The sequence below is a fragment of the Zymoseptoria tritici genome, chromosome 2 (genome assembly GCF_000219625.1).
Source record: "Zymoseptoria tritici IPO323 chromosome 2, whole genome shotgun sequence".
Classification (NCBI taxonomy): Eukaryota; Fungi; Ascomycota; class Dothideomycetes; order Mycosphaerellales; family Mycosphaerellaceae; genus Zymoseptoria; species Zymoseptoria tritici.
Genome location: NC_018217.1, coordinates 453,249 through 468,805, shown reverse-complemented (window position 1 = coordinate 468,805; position 15,557 = coordinate 453,249). Strand labels below are relative to the sequence as shown.

At 53.8% G+C, this 15,557-nt stretch overlaps 5 protein-coding genes across 5 annotated transcripts; 4 read left to right on the top strand and 1 right to left on the bottom strand.

The window, feature by feature from the left end:
• Positions 1-373: 373 nt before the first annotated feature.
• Positions 374-7,657, top strand: TOR1 (TOR1 phosphatidylinositol 3-kinase; the record flags this gene model as incomplete). Its single annotated transcript, XM_003855726.1, has 1 exon — positions 374-7,657. One exon carries the CDS (start codon positions 374-376, stop codon positions 7,655-7,657), a length of 7,284 nt encoding a protein of 2,427 aa, XP_003855774.1.
• Positions 7,658-8,389: 732 nt separating this feature from the next.
• Positions 8,390-9,663, top strand: MYCGRDRAFT_90404 (uncharacterized protein; the record flags this gene model as incomplete). Its single annotated transcript, XM_003855727.1, has 5 exons — positions 8,390-8,557; positions 8,697-8,988; positions 9,092-9,219; positions 9,285-9,487; positions 9,546-9,663. The coding sequence occupies 5 exons, from the start codon at positions 8,390-8,392 to the stop codon at positions 9,661-9,663; spliced, it is 909 nt and encodes a 302-aa protein (XP_003855775.1).
• A 416-nt stretch (positions 9,664-10,079) lies between these two features.
• MYCGRDRAFT_67791 (uncharacterized protein) lies at positions 10,080-12,037 on the top strand (the record flags this gene model as incomplete). The annotated part of the gene is made up of 4 exons (XM_003855728.1): positions 10,080-10,560; positions 10,622-10,804; positions 10,877-11,015; positions 11,092-12,037. The coding sequence occupies 4 exons, from the start codon at positions 10,287-10,289 to the stop codon at positions 12,035-12,037; spliced, it is 1,542 nt and encodes a 513-aa protein (XP_003855776.1).
• Positions 12,038-12,352: 315 nt separating this feature from the next.
• On the bottom strand, positions 12,353-12,890 carry MYCGRDRAFT_28587 (uncharacterized protein; the record flags this gene model as incomplete). The annotated part of the gene is made up of 2 exons (XM_003854693.2): positions 12,353-12,741; positions 12,794-12,890. Coding segments are annotated over 2 exons (486 nt in total), but the record flags the coding sequence as incomplete, so codon positions are not given.
• A 349-nt stretch (positions 12,891-13,239) lies between these two features.
• Positions 13,240-15,051, top strand: MYCGRDRAFT_103034 (uncharacterized protein; the record flags this gene model as incomplete). The annotated part of the gene is made up of 1 exon (XM_003855729.1): positions 13,240-15,051. The coding sequence occupies one exon, from the start codon at positions 13,329-13,331 to the stop codon at positions 14,979-14,981; it is 1,653 nt and encodes a 550-aa protein (XP_003855777.1).
• Between the last annotated feature and the right edge of the window lie 506 nt (positions 15,052-15,557).

The following is a 15,557-nucleotide window of genomic DNA, read 5'->3' as shown; positions in this document are numbered from 1 at the left end:
GAGTGGCAGACTGGATCATTGAAGGTTGGGAGCAAGTGAGAGCGCACCTCGAGCTTCGAAGTTCATCCTCGTCGACATGCGGCTCAAAATTAGAGTTCAGCAATCATGCGCGTGCAGATCCATCTTCCCCACCACGGCAGCCCAGGTCTGTGGAGAGCTCACACATGAGCAGATGACCTGCCACGCCTTTCGAGGTCAACAACCTCACCGACCGAGCATCCATCTCTCCGCCGACGCACTCACTGGATCACTGATATACTATGTCAGTCGACCCAGACGATGAAGTGACGCCTGCGCAGCGTCCGTAATCGAATTGCACCCCGACACGCACATCCACGATCCTACCAAACTCCCATGCGAGCACACGACCACCATGGCGTCCGTTTACAAGGAACCGCTCGATGCGATATTCACAGACCTCAAAGCTCGCGGCGAGCTCACCCGTCAGAATGCCGCCGCACGTCTGCTGGACAACGTCAACACGGCCTATCGCGAACTGGCTCAGGGCCCGTTCCAAACCTACTACGCCGATGTGAACAGCCGGATGGTGAACATGATTCTCGGAGGAAATGATACACACGAGCGGACAGGCGGTCTATATGCGCTCAATGCTCTCATCGACTTCAAGGGCGACGATGCCGCGCAAAAGGTGCCCAAGTTCAGCAACTATATCAAACGGACACTCGAGGGAAATGACACAAGCGCCATGGTCGTCGCAGCCAAGTGTCTGGGTCGCCTTGCCACCCCTGGAGGAGCTTTGACCGCAGAACTCGTCGAGGCGGAAGTGAAGCGCGCGCTGGAGTGGCTCACATCTGAGAGGGCGGAGAACCGCCGATTTGCTGCAGTGCTCATACTGCGCGAACTGGCGAGAAATAGCTCTACGCTTCTGTACATGTACATTCCAGGAATACTGGCCAGCATCTGGGAAGGCTTGCGCGATCAAAAGGTCGTGATCCGAGAAACAGCCGCAGAGGTTGTCTCACAATGCTTCAAGATTCTGTCAGCGCGAGATCCGCAGCAGCGCTCCACATGTCTCACGCGCATGTTCGAGGGTGCTCAAGATGGGTTCCGGCGAGGTACTGTCGAGTGTATTCACGGGTCTCTGCTAGTATACAAGGAACTCCTGATTCAGGGCGGCATGTTCATGCATGGATCCAAGTACAAGGAGGCCTCTGACAGGGTATTGTTGCAGCAATATCGCGAGCATAGGGATCCAACGATCAGGAGAACCGTTGTCGAGATCATCCCTCTGATCGCTGCTTATGCTCCCAAAGACTTCTGCAACCACTACCTCGCCCGCTCAATGCAGCACCTGCAAACTCTCCTGAAGGATCCGAAGCAAAGGAACATGGCGTTTGTTGCCATTGGCAAAGTCGCACATGCCGTGACCTCGGCGATAGCGCCCTATCTCGACACCATTCTGCTTCATATCCGTGATGCGTTGTCACTGAAGAACCGCACAAAGCACTCCGACGAGGCACCCATCTTCGAGTGCATCAGCATGATGGCCATCGCCGTCGGTCAGACCCTCAGCAAGTACATGGAGGCCCTTCTTGATCCCATTTTCGCTTGCGGTCTGTCCGACTCTCTAACGCAAGCCTTGGTCGACATGGCTCATTACATACCACCGGTCAAGTCCACGATCCAAGAGAAGCTGCTCGACTTGCTCAGTCGCACGCTCTGCGGTCAGCCGTTCCAGACTCTTGGCCATCCAACGCAAGGGAAGGGACTTCCTCCAATCTACACCAGAGACTATCGCGATCAACGAGATCCACAACACCTGGAGCACAAGGACCAAGAGATTGCTTTGGCTTTGGTTACGCTGGGCTCGTTCGACTTCAGTGGTCATGTCCTCAACGAGTTCGTGCGCGATGTGGCCATTCGATACGTCGAAGATGATGACGCCACGATCCGTAAAGCAGCAGCATTGACCTGCTGTCAACTGTTTGTCAAAGACCCAATCGTACATCAAACCAGTCATCACGCCATTCAAGTGGTCTCCGATGTCATCGAGAAGCTCCTCACAGTGGGTGTGGCTGACCCGCAGCCGGATATTCGTCAGACGGTCCTGGTCTCTCTGGATGCTCGATTCGATCGCCATCTCGCGAAGGCCGAAAACGTGCGCACGCTGTTCCTCGCGCTGAACGACGAGAAGTTCCCCATCCGTGAGGCGGCGATGACCATCATCGGTCGTTTGACATCGGTCAACCCGGCTTACGTCTTCCCATCGCTACGGAAAGTTCTGATCCAGCTACTGACGGAGATTGAGTACTCCAACAGCTCGAATAACAAACGAGAATCAGCTCAGCTGATTAGCCACCTCGTCGGCGCAAGCAGCAAGCTGATCAAGCCATACGTCGATCCCATGGTCACCGTGCTTTTGCCCAAAGCGGAGGATTCGAATGCAGACGTGGCGGCTACAACCCTGCGCGCTCTTGGTGATTTGGCTACTGTTGGCGGAGATGACATGGTCAAGTACATTCCAGATCTCATGCGGATCATCATTCGAAGCCTTCAAGACCTCGCATCTCCCAAGAAACGCGAAGCTGCGCTGTGCACACTAGGTCAGCTTGCAAGCAATAGTGGCTATGTCATCGACCCATACACCGACCACCCAGAGTTGTTGACAATCCTGGTCAGCATCGTCAAAAATGAAGCTCCTGGCGATCTCCGTCGTGAGACGATCCGCCTCATGGGCATCCTGGGTGCGCTTGACCCATACAAGCATCAGCAGGTGATCGAAGAGTCCCCGGAGTCCAACCTCCGTGCCGAAGCAGAGGCGGAGTCGGATGTCACACTCATCATGAAGGGCATCACACCCAGCAACGAAGACTACTACCCGACTGTGGTGATCAACACGCTCATGAGCATGCTTAAAGAAGACACACTCAAGCAATACCATTCCAGTGTAGTCGAAGCAGTCATGAACATCTATGCAACAATGGGCATGAAATGCGTCCCATTTCTGAGCACTGTTGTGCCTGGTATTGTCGGTGTGTTGAAAGATGCGACATCAGACAACCGACTCGAAGGCTACTTCAATCAACTCAGCTTGTTGGTCAAGATTGTGAGACAACACATCCGCCCACATCTCAGCGTTATCCTCGAGGCCATCAGCGATCATTGGTACAAGAGCACTCAGTTGCAGGCCACTATTCTCACACTCATCGAAAGCATAGCGAGGAGCCTCGAAGGCGAGTTCAAGGTGTATCTGGCCAACGTCCTCCCACTGATGCTTGGTGTACTTGACGCGGACAACCGGACCGAGAGTGGTCGGGCTGCCTGCCAACGCGTACTCCACGCATTCCTCGTCTTCGGAGCCAGCGCGGAAGAGTACATGCATCTCATCATTCCGGTCATCGTGCGAATGTTTGACACTGCAGACGGAAGATATCGTCACCGCGACGTCCGGAAGTCGGCCATCGAGACCATTGGACGTCTGAGCAGGCAAGTCAACATCTCCGAATTCTCCGCGAAGATCATTCATCCACTATCGCGGGTGTTGCAAGGCAATGACAACAACCTCAAAACACCGGCGATGGAGACTCTGTGTGCGCTGATCTTTCAGCTGGGCCAAGACTACATGCACTTCATTCCTACCATTGAAAAAATCCTCGTGCAGCAGAAGGTTCACCACACCCACTACAATATCATCATCGGCAAGCTGAAGAAGCACGAAGCTCTGCCGCAGGATCTCAGTCCAGAGGAGAAATATCACGACGAGGATGAGGATACCTACCCCACTGAGATCTCCACGAAGAAGCTTGCTGTCAACCAGCAGCATTTGAAGAACGCATGGGAGGCCAATCAGAAATCCACCAGAGAGGACTGGCAAGAATGGATGCGTCGCTTCTCGGTTGAGTTGTTGCGAGAGTCACCGCAACAGGCGCTAAGAGCGTGCACTAACTTGGCGGGCATCTACGCACCCCTCGCGCGCAGTCTCTTCAACAGTGCCTTTGTGAGCTGCTGGACCGAGCTCTACGATCAATATCAAGAAGAGCTCGTTCGTTCCATCGAAGTGGCGTTGACAAGTCCAAATATTCCTCCCGAAATCCTCCAGATCCTGCTCAACCTGGCCGAATTCATGGAACACGACGACAAAGCCCTCCCTATCGACGTTCGCACACTGGGTATGTACGCTGGTAAATGTCACGCATTCGCCAAGGCACTGCATTACAAGGAGCTCGAGTTCAACGCCGAGCAGAATGCAAGTGCGGTGGAGGCTTTGATTTCGATCAATAACCAGCTCCAGCAGACCGACGCAGCCTTTGGTATCCTTAGAAAGGCTCAAGGGTATCAAGATGTGGATCTGAAGGAGACATGGTTCGAAAAGCTCCAACGCTGGGAGGAGGCTCTTCTCGCATATCAAGCACGCGAGGAGGCTGAAGGTGGCCCAGAGAAAGCATCTTTCGAAGTCGTCATGGGCAAGATGCGATGTTTGCATGCTCTTGGTGAGTGGGACACTCTGTCCTCGATCGCGCAAGACAAATGGATGCATGCCTCTGGAGAGAATAAGAGGCACATTGCTCCATTAGCGGCGGCCGCAGCATGGGGTATGGGCCAGTGGGACATTATGGACGACTATCTGAGCGCCATGAAACAGCATACGCCTGATCGCAGTTTCTTCGGCGCCATCTTGGCCATTCACCGGAACCACTTTGAAGAGGCTCACGCTCACATCACCAAGGCGAGAGATGGTCTCGATACTGAGTTAAGTGCACTGCTCGGCGAGAGCTATACCCGTGCATACAGTGTGATTGTCAGGGTCCAAATGCTCGCAGAACTGGAAGAGATCATCACCTACAAGCAACACGCGAACGATCCAGACAAGCGGGAGCGAATGCGCGCAACCTGGACGAAACGTCTGAAAGGCTGTCAACGTCAAGTAGAAGTATGGCAGCGGATGCTCAAAGTTCGCGCTTTGGTCATCACCCCACAGGAGAATACCGAGATGTACATCAAGTTCGCCTCCATTTGCCGCAAGGCACAACGAGGCGGTTTGGCAGAGAAGAGTCTCAACAGCCTTTTGGGCAGTACGGGTCCGATTGGAAACCTGCTATCTGACTCGGAAAGCTGGTCGAAGGTCAAAAACGCAGATTACCCGGTGCAATACGCTACATTCAAGTTCTTGTGGAGCAATGATCAGCACGATGCTGCGCTAGCCGCATTGAAGGACTTCACGACCCGGCTTCGCAACGATTACGAGGAGAGCAACACTGCTGCGCTGTCAATCGCAGGCGCTTCTGCCAATGGCGGAGGGTTGTTGAATGGCGCCAATGGTGTCAATGGTATCCACAGCACTGGACCTTTTGGCGCGGCTAACGCGCAGCACATCTCACCGAGAGACAAAGCAGAACTTGAGGAGTGGAAGACATTGCTTGCGCGCTGTTATCTCAAGCAAGGCGACTGGCAGGTCAAATTGCACAACGGTGACTGGCAATCGGAACACGTTCAGGACGTTCTTCAATCCTACTACTCTGCGACGAGATACAACGAGAACTGGTACAAAGCCTGGCACGCCTGGGCGCTGGCGAACTTTGAGGTCGTAACTTCCTTGACTGCTGGTGACCGTGAGTCTGCCGATGTGCCCCACTACATCGTGTCAGAGCATGTGGTCCCGGCTATCAAAGGATTCTTCAAGAGTATTGCGCTCTCGTCGTCCAGCTCGCTGCAAGACACGCTCCGCCTTCTAACGATGTGGTTCGCACACGGCTCACATCAAGAAGTCACTCACAGTGTGCAACAAGGCATCTCTTCTGTCAGCGTGGACACGTGGCTGGAGGTCATCCCCCAGCTCATCGCACGAATTAATCAACCCAACAGGTTGGTCCGCGAAGGAATCCACAATCTATTGGTCGAGATTGGCAGGGCACATCCTCAGGCCTTGGTGTACCCTCTGACCGTCAGCATGAAGAGCGACATGGGCAATCGATCGCGCTCTGCAGGCAGAATCATGGAGGCAATGAAGCAGCACTCCCCCAAGCTGGTGGAACAGGCGGGACTTGTCAGCCACGAGCTCATTCGCATCGCGGTGCTCTGGCATGAGCAATGGCACGAAGGTTTGGAAGAAGCCAGTCGTCTCTACTTTGGCGATCACAACATTCAAGGTATGCTGGCGACGCTCGAGCCACTACATGAAATGCTCCGCAAGGGCCCGGAGACTCTCCGAGAAATATCCTTCATTCAATCCTTTGGTCGCGACCTTAATGAAGCGCACGACTGGTGTGAAGCGTACAAGTCGACGAAGGAGATTGGTGATCTCAACCAGGCGTGGGATCTTTACTACGGCGTCTTCAAGAGAATCGCTCGCCAACTGCCGCAGCTCATGAGTCTGGAACTACAGTACGTTTCTCCAGAGCTGAAGAATGCCCATGATCTGGACCTCGCGGTGCCTGGGACATATATCAGTGGCAAGCCCATCATCCGGATCAAGAGCTTCGATCCCGTGGCGACCGTCATTTCGTCCAAGCAGCGACCACGAAAGCTCGGACTTCGAGGTAGTGACGGTAACAAGCACGATTTCCTCATCAAGGGGCACGAAGATATTCGACAGGATGAGAGAGTCATGCAGCTTTTCGGTCTCGTCAACACACTTTTGAGCACGGATCCGGAATGTCTGAAGCGCCACTTGAACATTCAGCGCTATGCCGCCATCCCTCTCTCAACACAAGCTGGTCTCATCGGCTGGGTTCCCAACTCGGACACGTTGCACGTTCTGATTCGCGAATACCGCGAGAGCCGCAAGATCCTCCTCAACATCGAGCATCGCATCATGCTGCAGATGGCGCCCGATTACGACAATCTTACACTGATGCAAAAGGTTGAAGTCTTCGGCTACGCTTTGGACAACACCACAGGACAAGATCTGTACCGAGTCTTGTGGCTCAAGAGCAAGTCTTCCGAGGCCTGGCTCGATCGACGAACCAACTATACTCGCTCGTTGGGTGTCATGTCTATGGTCGGATACATTCTCGGACTTGGCGATCGGCATCCCAGCAATCTGATGCTCGATCGTGTCACTGGTAAAATCGTGCATATCGACTTCGGAGACTGTTTCGAGGTCGCAATGCATCGTGAGAAGTACCCCGAACGCGTGCCATTCCGACTGACGAGGATGTTGACATTTGCCATGGAAGTGAGCAACATTGAGGGATCCTACCGCACCACCTGTGAGCATGTCATGCGACTGCTCCGCGGTAATAAGGAATCTCTGATGGCTGTGCTGGAAGCTTTCATTCACGATCCGCTCTTGACCTGGCGTCTCGGCACACGCGAGTCCCCTCCTGAACCATCCTTCCCATCGGAGCGACGCACATCAATCATGGGTGCTCCGATGCCCACGGAAGCAGCTGGCGGTCGCCGCACTTCTGTCATGGGTGGTGATCCAAATGCGCCTCAAGGTGACAGGCCCAACAATTCTTTCCGACCGCGCAACAGAAGCATTGTGCAACCCAACGGAATCGATCCCGCGGATAGGGAGGTTCAAAATGTCCGTGCCTTGCAAGTGCTTGCCCGCGTGAAGGAGAAGTTGACGGGACGCGACTTCAAGAAGGAGACCGAGTTGAACGTTACGGAACAGGTCGAGCGTCTGCTCAGCGAGGCGACGAATCTGGAAAACCTCTGCCAGCATTACATAGGATGGTGCAGCTTTTGGTGAAGAACGGCGCAAGGTCGCAGGGATAGAGTTCTCAGTTTCTGAGCATTGATTTGTCCTTTCAAAGGCATGCATGGCGAAGCGAGGAGTTTTGCGGACATTGAAGTGTCCGTATGTTGTGTGTATGAGCGAATTGACAGACGATAGATCACGATTGCGGGCATGTAGCATGACGGGATGAATCTTGCTTTGCGTCTCACGATTCGGCTTCGCAGGCTATTTCTCACACAAATTCGACTTGCATGGCAAAGTAGTGCCGAACAAGGGTTGGCTATCTGGCGTGTGAGGACATGGCCAGAGACAGGACGTACACAGTAGGTTGACCAAAGGTGCCCGGCCTTTGATCTACACAACAGCGGTGAGCACCACGTTGTATACGTGAATTTGATTTACGCTTCACCGCTTCACAGAAATCAAGCAGAGCTTGTCGATCTATCGACCCGGTGCACAGCTCTTGGATCAAGCATTATGATGATGATGTGACATTCCGCAGGGCTGCTACATGGTTGTTGCTTGCAAGGGTGAATTCTAATTTCATTGTAGACCTTCGAACCATGTTCGCTTATCCGACCTTCCGGAACACCAACTCATATGTGGACAGCTGTGCCCGGTTCCCTTTGGAAGTGGAACACCACTCTCTCAACTTATATACCGCTGAGTACCTTGGACCGGGACACGACTGCAGAGGACTGCGCTTCCGTCGATCCTGCCATAAGGCCGTCCTCCTCGTCCGCAATGGCCGACATTCCAGGGAATTACTCTGATAAAGCAGTGCACGAGAAGTTATCGAGCGCGGAGAAAGATGGACAATGGAGCATCTCGGAGCAAGAATTGTACGATGCCGTCTTCGCTGAGAATGCGGAGCACCAGCTGGGCGTATGGGAAGCGGCGAAGAAACAACCAGTCCGTATTGTGCTCCATACCTTGGTACTGCGTACTGACCATGAATTAGATAGCCTGCATATGGGCATTCGTTGCGTGCTTCACGATTGCGAGTCTTTCATCTTACCCGTGGACCGCTTAGTTGCTAACAATTTTCCAGGTCATGGAGGCTTACGACATGTTCTTGAATGGCAAATTCGTCGCCCTTCCTGCTTTCCAAAAACGGTTTGGAGACCGTTTGCCCAATGGTAAATACTCCATCGATACGAAATGGCAGAGCGGGCTGAACCAAGCTGGGCAATGCGGCGCATTTATCGGATTGTTCCTGGCTGGGCCCATTACGAACTGGATCGGCTATCGCTGGAATCTCATCTTTGGCCTGATCCTGATGAATGCGACCATCTTCGCTGAGTCTGCATCGAAAACCGTGGCGAACTGCGCTGACATCTCGCGTTTGTAGATTGATCAAGAGCTGCTGCGCTTTCCTGACGAACGTAGGCAGCTGGTATCTCACGGCCTACTTTCGACGACGCACGATTTATCTCTATTGCACAGCGATAAATGTCGTTGTCCTCATTCTTTTGGGAGTCTGTGCCACTGTCCCTCAGAACCACTCCACCAGCCTCGCGCAGGCTGCTCTTGTGTTCATCGGAACGCTCGTCTTCGCTGGAGGCATTGGACCGGTGAGCCTTTCTCAATTGCTGATTGTCGGCAACATTCGCTAATCCTGGTATCCATTGCTTTCCAGGTATCATGGACCATCATCGCAGAGACCTCTTCCGTCCGTCTTCGGCCTCTGACTACTGGCGTTGGTCGAGCAGCTTACTACGTTGCGGAGATTCCTCTTATTTACGTTAACGCTCGTCTCATCAATCCCACCGGATGGAATCTGGCCGGAAAATGTGGCTACGTCTGGGGCGCCACTGCGCTCGTATGTTGGGTCATCGCATAGTATGTGCAGCATCGGCCCTGACCATTCTCGAGGATTCCTGCTGATCAATCTTCACAGCTTATTCTTGCCGGAGATGAAGCATCGGTCATACCGGGAGCTTGACATCTTGTTCGAACGCGAGGTGCCTGCAAGGCAGTTCAAATATACCGTGATCGATGTCAAGGATAACGAATGAGCGGAGGGATCAGATGCTAATTGCGGTGGCATTGTTCAGTTTGAATTTGCTTGTACGGGTTCCATGGCGATTTGGCGAGCTCTGTTGGGACCTGTCGTTCTGGATTTTACCTCGGACGTCATAGCCTTTTGGTCGTCAAGTTTGGAAAGGCTTACACAAGATGTTGAAAAGTCCATTCGAACGTGAACTTGATAAAGCTCCTTCGCTGCTATCCTTGCATGTCGTGATGAAGTAAGTAGTAGTGTTTGTCACGATTGCCAATGCGACGTATTTTTGGATGATGCCGTGCTAGCCCGACCCTGGTGGAGAGTTCGGCATGGTATAGCCGTTCAGTAGCTCGCGGCGACCTGCACAGCTCTTTTCGTCCAATATGCACCGCACTTTCGCAGACCGACAATGGATGATAGTGAGCCGGAGTGGGCGAAAGTGAGTGAGCGGAGAGAGAATGATCACACGGCGCTCGTTCGCACAGACGATCCGGGTCAAAGCCCACCCGACGCACTGAAGCACTCACAACGACAGACCGCTCCGTCATACGCCCAGTGATTCGCCTCGCCAGACATCGCTCCACAGCCACCGTCACGACACGGCGGCATCGTCGCCACGACTTTTCTCAGCCCGAGATGGCTGGCGCTACCGAGACCAGATCACTCTGGTACTCACCAAAGCCCCCCGCTGACCCCGAGAAGGCTTCGTCGACCACGCAACTGCCGATGCATTCGAGCCAAAGACGAAGCAGACCTGACCACTGGATATCGAATGAGACGGGACAGACCACGCCAGTGCATAAAGGCCATGTTCACCACTTGCACTTCAAGGAACGGATTCGGCATTTCACCTGGACATGGTTCACAATGACAATGGCCACCGGCGGCGTCGCCAACGTCCTCTACTATGGTATGACTGACCAGGTCGCCATCGACGAATTTGGTCCAATGTGCTGACTTCATACATCCAGTACCTTATCGGTTCAACGGCATCTACGCAATCGGCGTGTTCTTCTTCCTCTTGAACATCGTACTGTTCATCTTCAACGTGGCCATGATCTCCCTCCGCTTCTACTTCTACCCATCGACCTTTTTGCATTCGATACTGCATCCAACCGAGAGCCTTTTCATACCCGCAAGTGTGATCAGCATCGGTATGTCTGGTCTTGCTTAAGCCTGATCTCACTGGCTCAACAGTGCTAACCCTAATGTCCTGTGTGGTTTAGGTACAATCTTGATGAACATCTCTCAATACGGCTTGACCAAAGGAAGCACAGGAGAGTGGCTGCTGTCGACCATGGTGATATTGTTCTGGGTCTATTGCGTTCTGGCAGTTGTCTTTAGTTGTGGCATCTACCTGATCCTGTGAGTACAACTTTGCACGGTCATAATACTGGACATGAGCCGCCGCAGACGACATACTGATCTCAACGACACCTAGTTGGTCGACTCAAACTTTCACCATCTCTCAAATGACACCGATATGGATCTTTCCGTGTTACCCACTGCTGGTCATCGGTCCACACGCCGGTGCACTGGCGGCAGCCCTCACCCATCGGCCGCTCGAGGCGCTCAGCATCATCGTGGGGGGATTCGTGTTCCAAGGCATCGGGTTTCTCCTCTCCCTCATGATCTACGCGGCCTTCATCTACCGTCTGATGACCGAGAAGTTACCGCAGGAGAATCTCCGTCCGGGCATGTTTGTGTCGGTCGGTCCTTCCGGGTTCACAATTGCTGGAATCGTGACAATGGGACAGACGCTGCCCCGAGTCGTGCCTCCGGACTTCATGGGCAACGGCGAGTTGGCCGGCGAGGTGTCGAAGATTGTCTCCATCTGGGTTGGCCTCTGGTTGTGGGGACTTGCCATCTGGTTCTTCCTCGTCTCGGTCGGTGCTCACTGGTCGTGCGTACGCAAAGGCACGCTGGGATTCGCCATGACTTTCTACTCCTACGTGTTTCCAAACACTGCGCTCACCACCGCGACATTTGCGATCGCAAACGCCTTGTCGAACCGAGGGATCAGCATCGTCGGTTGCATCATGAGCATCATCGTGGTCCTCACGTGGATCACCGTCTTCACCATGATGATTCGAGCGGTCATCGTCAAAGACATATTGTGGCCGCAGAAGCAGGAGGATCGTGAGGAAGGCGGCTGGAAGGATGGCAGCGCAGAAACGTTGCCTTCTGCCGGGCAACGTAGCTCACCTCTTGATGAGGGAAATCTGCGACTGCGAGTCAACCAGGCAGTTCTTCCTGAGATTATTCGCAGTAAGGCGGATCACGACAACGACATTGACGAACAAGCCGAGACTGTACACGACGTACCACTCGGAGCCGCAACGCCAGAGACGAATCCTACGAAGCGATCTGACGGCAGCATGGTATGACCGTGCGATGGCCGCAAGGTAGTAATATTGCATGCCGGAGGTATCTTTGAGGGCGTGGCTCATCTTCTGGACTCACAAGAATTCGCATGCTGTCCGAACTAGCAGCATGATCATGCTTTGCTTTATATGCGCATTCGTGCCTCCGCGAACCACGGATAGGTCGTGTGGTAGACTGGCTGGCATCTTGTATGCGGAAATGGCGCCATGCTGGCCAATGGCTTTAGATCTGCTCGCTGCAACGCTGAGGTGTAAAGCACGCTCTCTCCGCAGTTGGCGGCGCCTCGACCCATAGTGTACACTCCAATGCAAATCTCATCATCGTGTCCAGCCATAATTCCATCCATCCCGCCCTGGAGTCTCCGTCTGCATCCTCGCGTATTCAATGGGAACTCCATCCCAGACATTATCCTTCATCATCGCCTGGCGATATAACCGTCCCACCTCCTTCTCCGAACGCTGCTGAAGCGCACCGTAATGCTCCGCCTCTTGCTCCGTCAGACCATCATCGTCAATCAGCCGTAGAGCCTCACAGGCCGAGGCCATGGCATTGTATTGTCGTTCAAGATCGAGCTCGCGTGTTCTCCGTTGATTGTCGAGATGCCGTTGCCATGCGCGGTGAATAGTCCAATGCCGTAGAGCGCGATTGCGGGAGAAATGAAGCGGTCGTGGGGTCTTCGGGTGGTATAAGTGGTAGCGGATCGCGGCTGACTGAGTGTTAGTAAGGTCATGCTACTTTCCAGAACTTCCAATGCTCACTGATTCGAGGATCTTTCTTCGGTGCACCCTTCTTGCGCGCCTGTGCTGGAGTTGTAGATGAGAAGAGAGAGTTTTGTTGTGTCGATTGCGTCTGCAAAAGACATGCTCTGGCGGTCCAGATGGTACTTGACGGCGCGAAGACCGAGTTGAAGGAGCGGAGGAGAGCCATGGAGGGCGTCTGATGCATGTTGGATGGGATGGTATGGTGAATGGTGATTTCTCGTCGTGATCCAAGTCGTCCTGTCTCCCCATTGTCCAAAAGGCTAAAAACAAGGCTCTCGGGCCGCCGACGGATGATCGTCATTCTGCAGCAGCTCAGAAACAGAAACAGCTTGCAACACGGGGGCCTCAGCTGGTTTCGTCTCGTGTTTCGCATTGATCGCAGCCCAGGGCAGTGGCAGTCAGGCCAGCCCAGCCCAGCCCAGCCCAGCCCAGCATCCAATTCGAACTGGACACGCTCTCCTCTTCGCCACCTCTCTCCGTACTTCTTCAGCGTCTCCCTCCCCTCCAACTCGCCCACGACATCCCACTCACCATGGCACCCAAAGACTTCGCGGCGGGCATCGTCGACGAGGTCGCCAAGTTCCCTCGTCCTGCCGAAGTCGAAAAGTTCACATACGGCACGGCGGGTTTCCGGCTCAAGGGCGACTATCTCGACCATGTCATGTTCGGAATGGGCCTGCTGGCTGGCCTGCGCTCTCGCAAGCTGAACGGCCAGACCATTGGCGTTATGATCACGGCCTCGCACAACCCGGCCGAAGACAACGGCGTCAAGCTGGTCGATCCCATGGGAGAGATGCTGGAGCAAGAGTGGGAGCAATGGGCAACATACATCGTCAATGGCAAGACCCCGGAGGAGACCATGAACGCCTACAGCCATGTCGTTCAAAAGTTTGGTATCGATCAGGAAAAGCCTGCGAGGGTTATATACGCTCGGGATACTCGTCCTTCGGGCATCCGTCTTGTCAAGGCGCTTCAAGCTGGTCTGAACGTCACGGGCGTGGAGTCCAAGGACTTTGGCATCCTCACAACGCCTCAACTGCACTACCTCGTTCGTTCCACCAACACCCAGAATGACAAGAATCCGTACGGCGAGGTCTCGGAAGCTGGATACTACAAGAAGCTGGCTGCAGCTTTCAAAGCTGTGATGAAGAACACAAAAGCGTCCAGCCCTGTGACTGTCGATTGTGCCAACGGTGTTGGCGCACCAAAGCTCCAAGAAGCGCTGAAGTACTTACCCTCTGAGGACGAGACTGGCTTGAAAATCACCGTCAAGAACGACCGGATCGAAGACGCGGCCGTGCTCAATAAAGACTGCGGTGCCGACTTCGTCAAGACGCAGCAGAAAGTGCCCGCTGGTTTCAACGGCAAGCCGCACGACCGCTGGTGCGCTTTCGATGGCGACGCTGATCGCATCCTTTACTTTTTCAACGAAGAGGGTAGCATCTTCCGGCTGCTGGATGGAGACCGTATCGCGACGCTGGCGGCCTCGTTCCTCGGCGAGCTTGTTGACAAGTGTGGTTTGTCGGACAAAATCCAGCTTGGAATCGTACAAACTGCATACGCGAATGGAGCCAGCACCAAGTTCATTGAAGATCGACTCAAGTTGAAAGCGGAGTTCACGCCCACTGGTGTTAAGCACCTTCACCACGCCGCAGCACGGTACGACATCGGTGTGTACTTCGAAGCCAACGGCCACGGCACCATTCTGTTCTCCAACCACGCGATCAAAACAATCTACAAGCAGGAACCAGAATCGCCCGCTCAACTCGAGTCACTTGAGACGCTCCGCGCTTTGACGGAGCTGATCAACCAGACCGTTGGTGATGCCATCTCCGACTTCCTCCTCATCGAGGCCATCCTCGCTCACAAAGAATACACCGTCAAAGAATGGCTTGCGACATATACCGACATGCCGAACAAGCTCGCCAAGCAAGTTGTGCAGCGTCGTGATGACTACACGACCGTTCCCGGCACCGCAGAGCAGAAACTAGAGAGCCCACCAGGGCTTCAGGAGCAGATCGACGCCGAGGTCGCCAAGTACAAGAACGGTCGCTGCTTTGTCCGCGCATCCGGCACCGAGGATGCCGTCAGAATTTACGGCGAGGCCAGCGAAGCCTACGATGTCGATCACATGGTTCACAGTGTCGGAAATTTGATCAAATCTCGAAGTGGTCAAGGTGCTTAGTGCTCGCCGGGGACACTTCTGATGCCCGAGTTGGGCGAAGTGAAGGAGCCCATCATTGTATCAGAGCAGGAGCTTGTTGGCGATGAGGAGTTTGAGGAGCCTCCCGGGAGCGTTTTTTGAGCACAGAACAAGCAACCTGGAATTGGATCGAGCATAAAAATATGCGTTGTCTTCAAGGTCAGCATACAGCGACGGAGCTTTGTTTGAATCACGCATGGGACTGGTGGGAATGATTGAATGGATGATGATTGACAAGGAGACACACAAAAGTTTTGAGATTTTTCAGGGCGCCGCCGCCTCCGCTGAACTAGGCGGAATAGCGTTAAGAAAATGCGCAGCGTGGTGCAGAAGTAGAGGATCGCCGGCAAACACGATGAGAGGTCTCACCCGCTGAACATCCCGTCTTGGTATTATTACTGTATCTCACACGATATGCTCTTTATACCTTTAATGCATCGTAACGCCAATTCCCATGCTGCCAATAAAACTCCGTCAAAACAATGCCGTATGTACGTGAGCACTTCATTTCAGAATCTCTTCGATCTCCGCTGCCAACTCCTCCACCAACGACTCGCC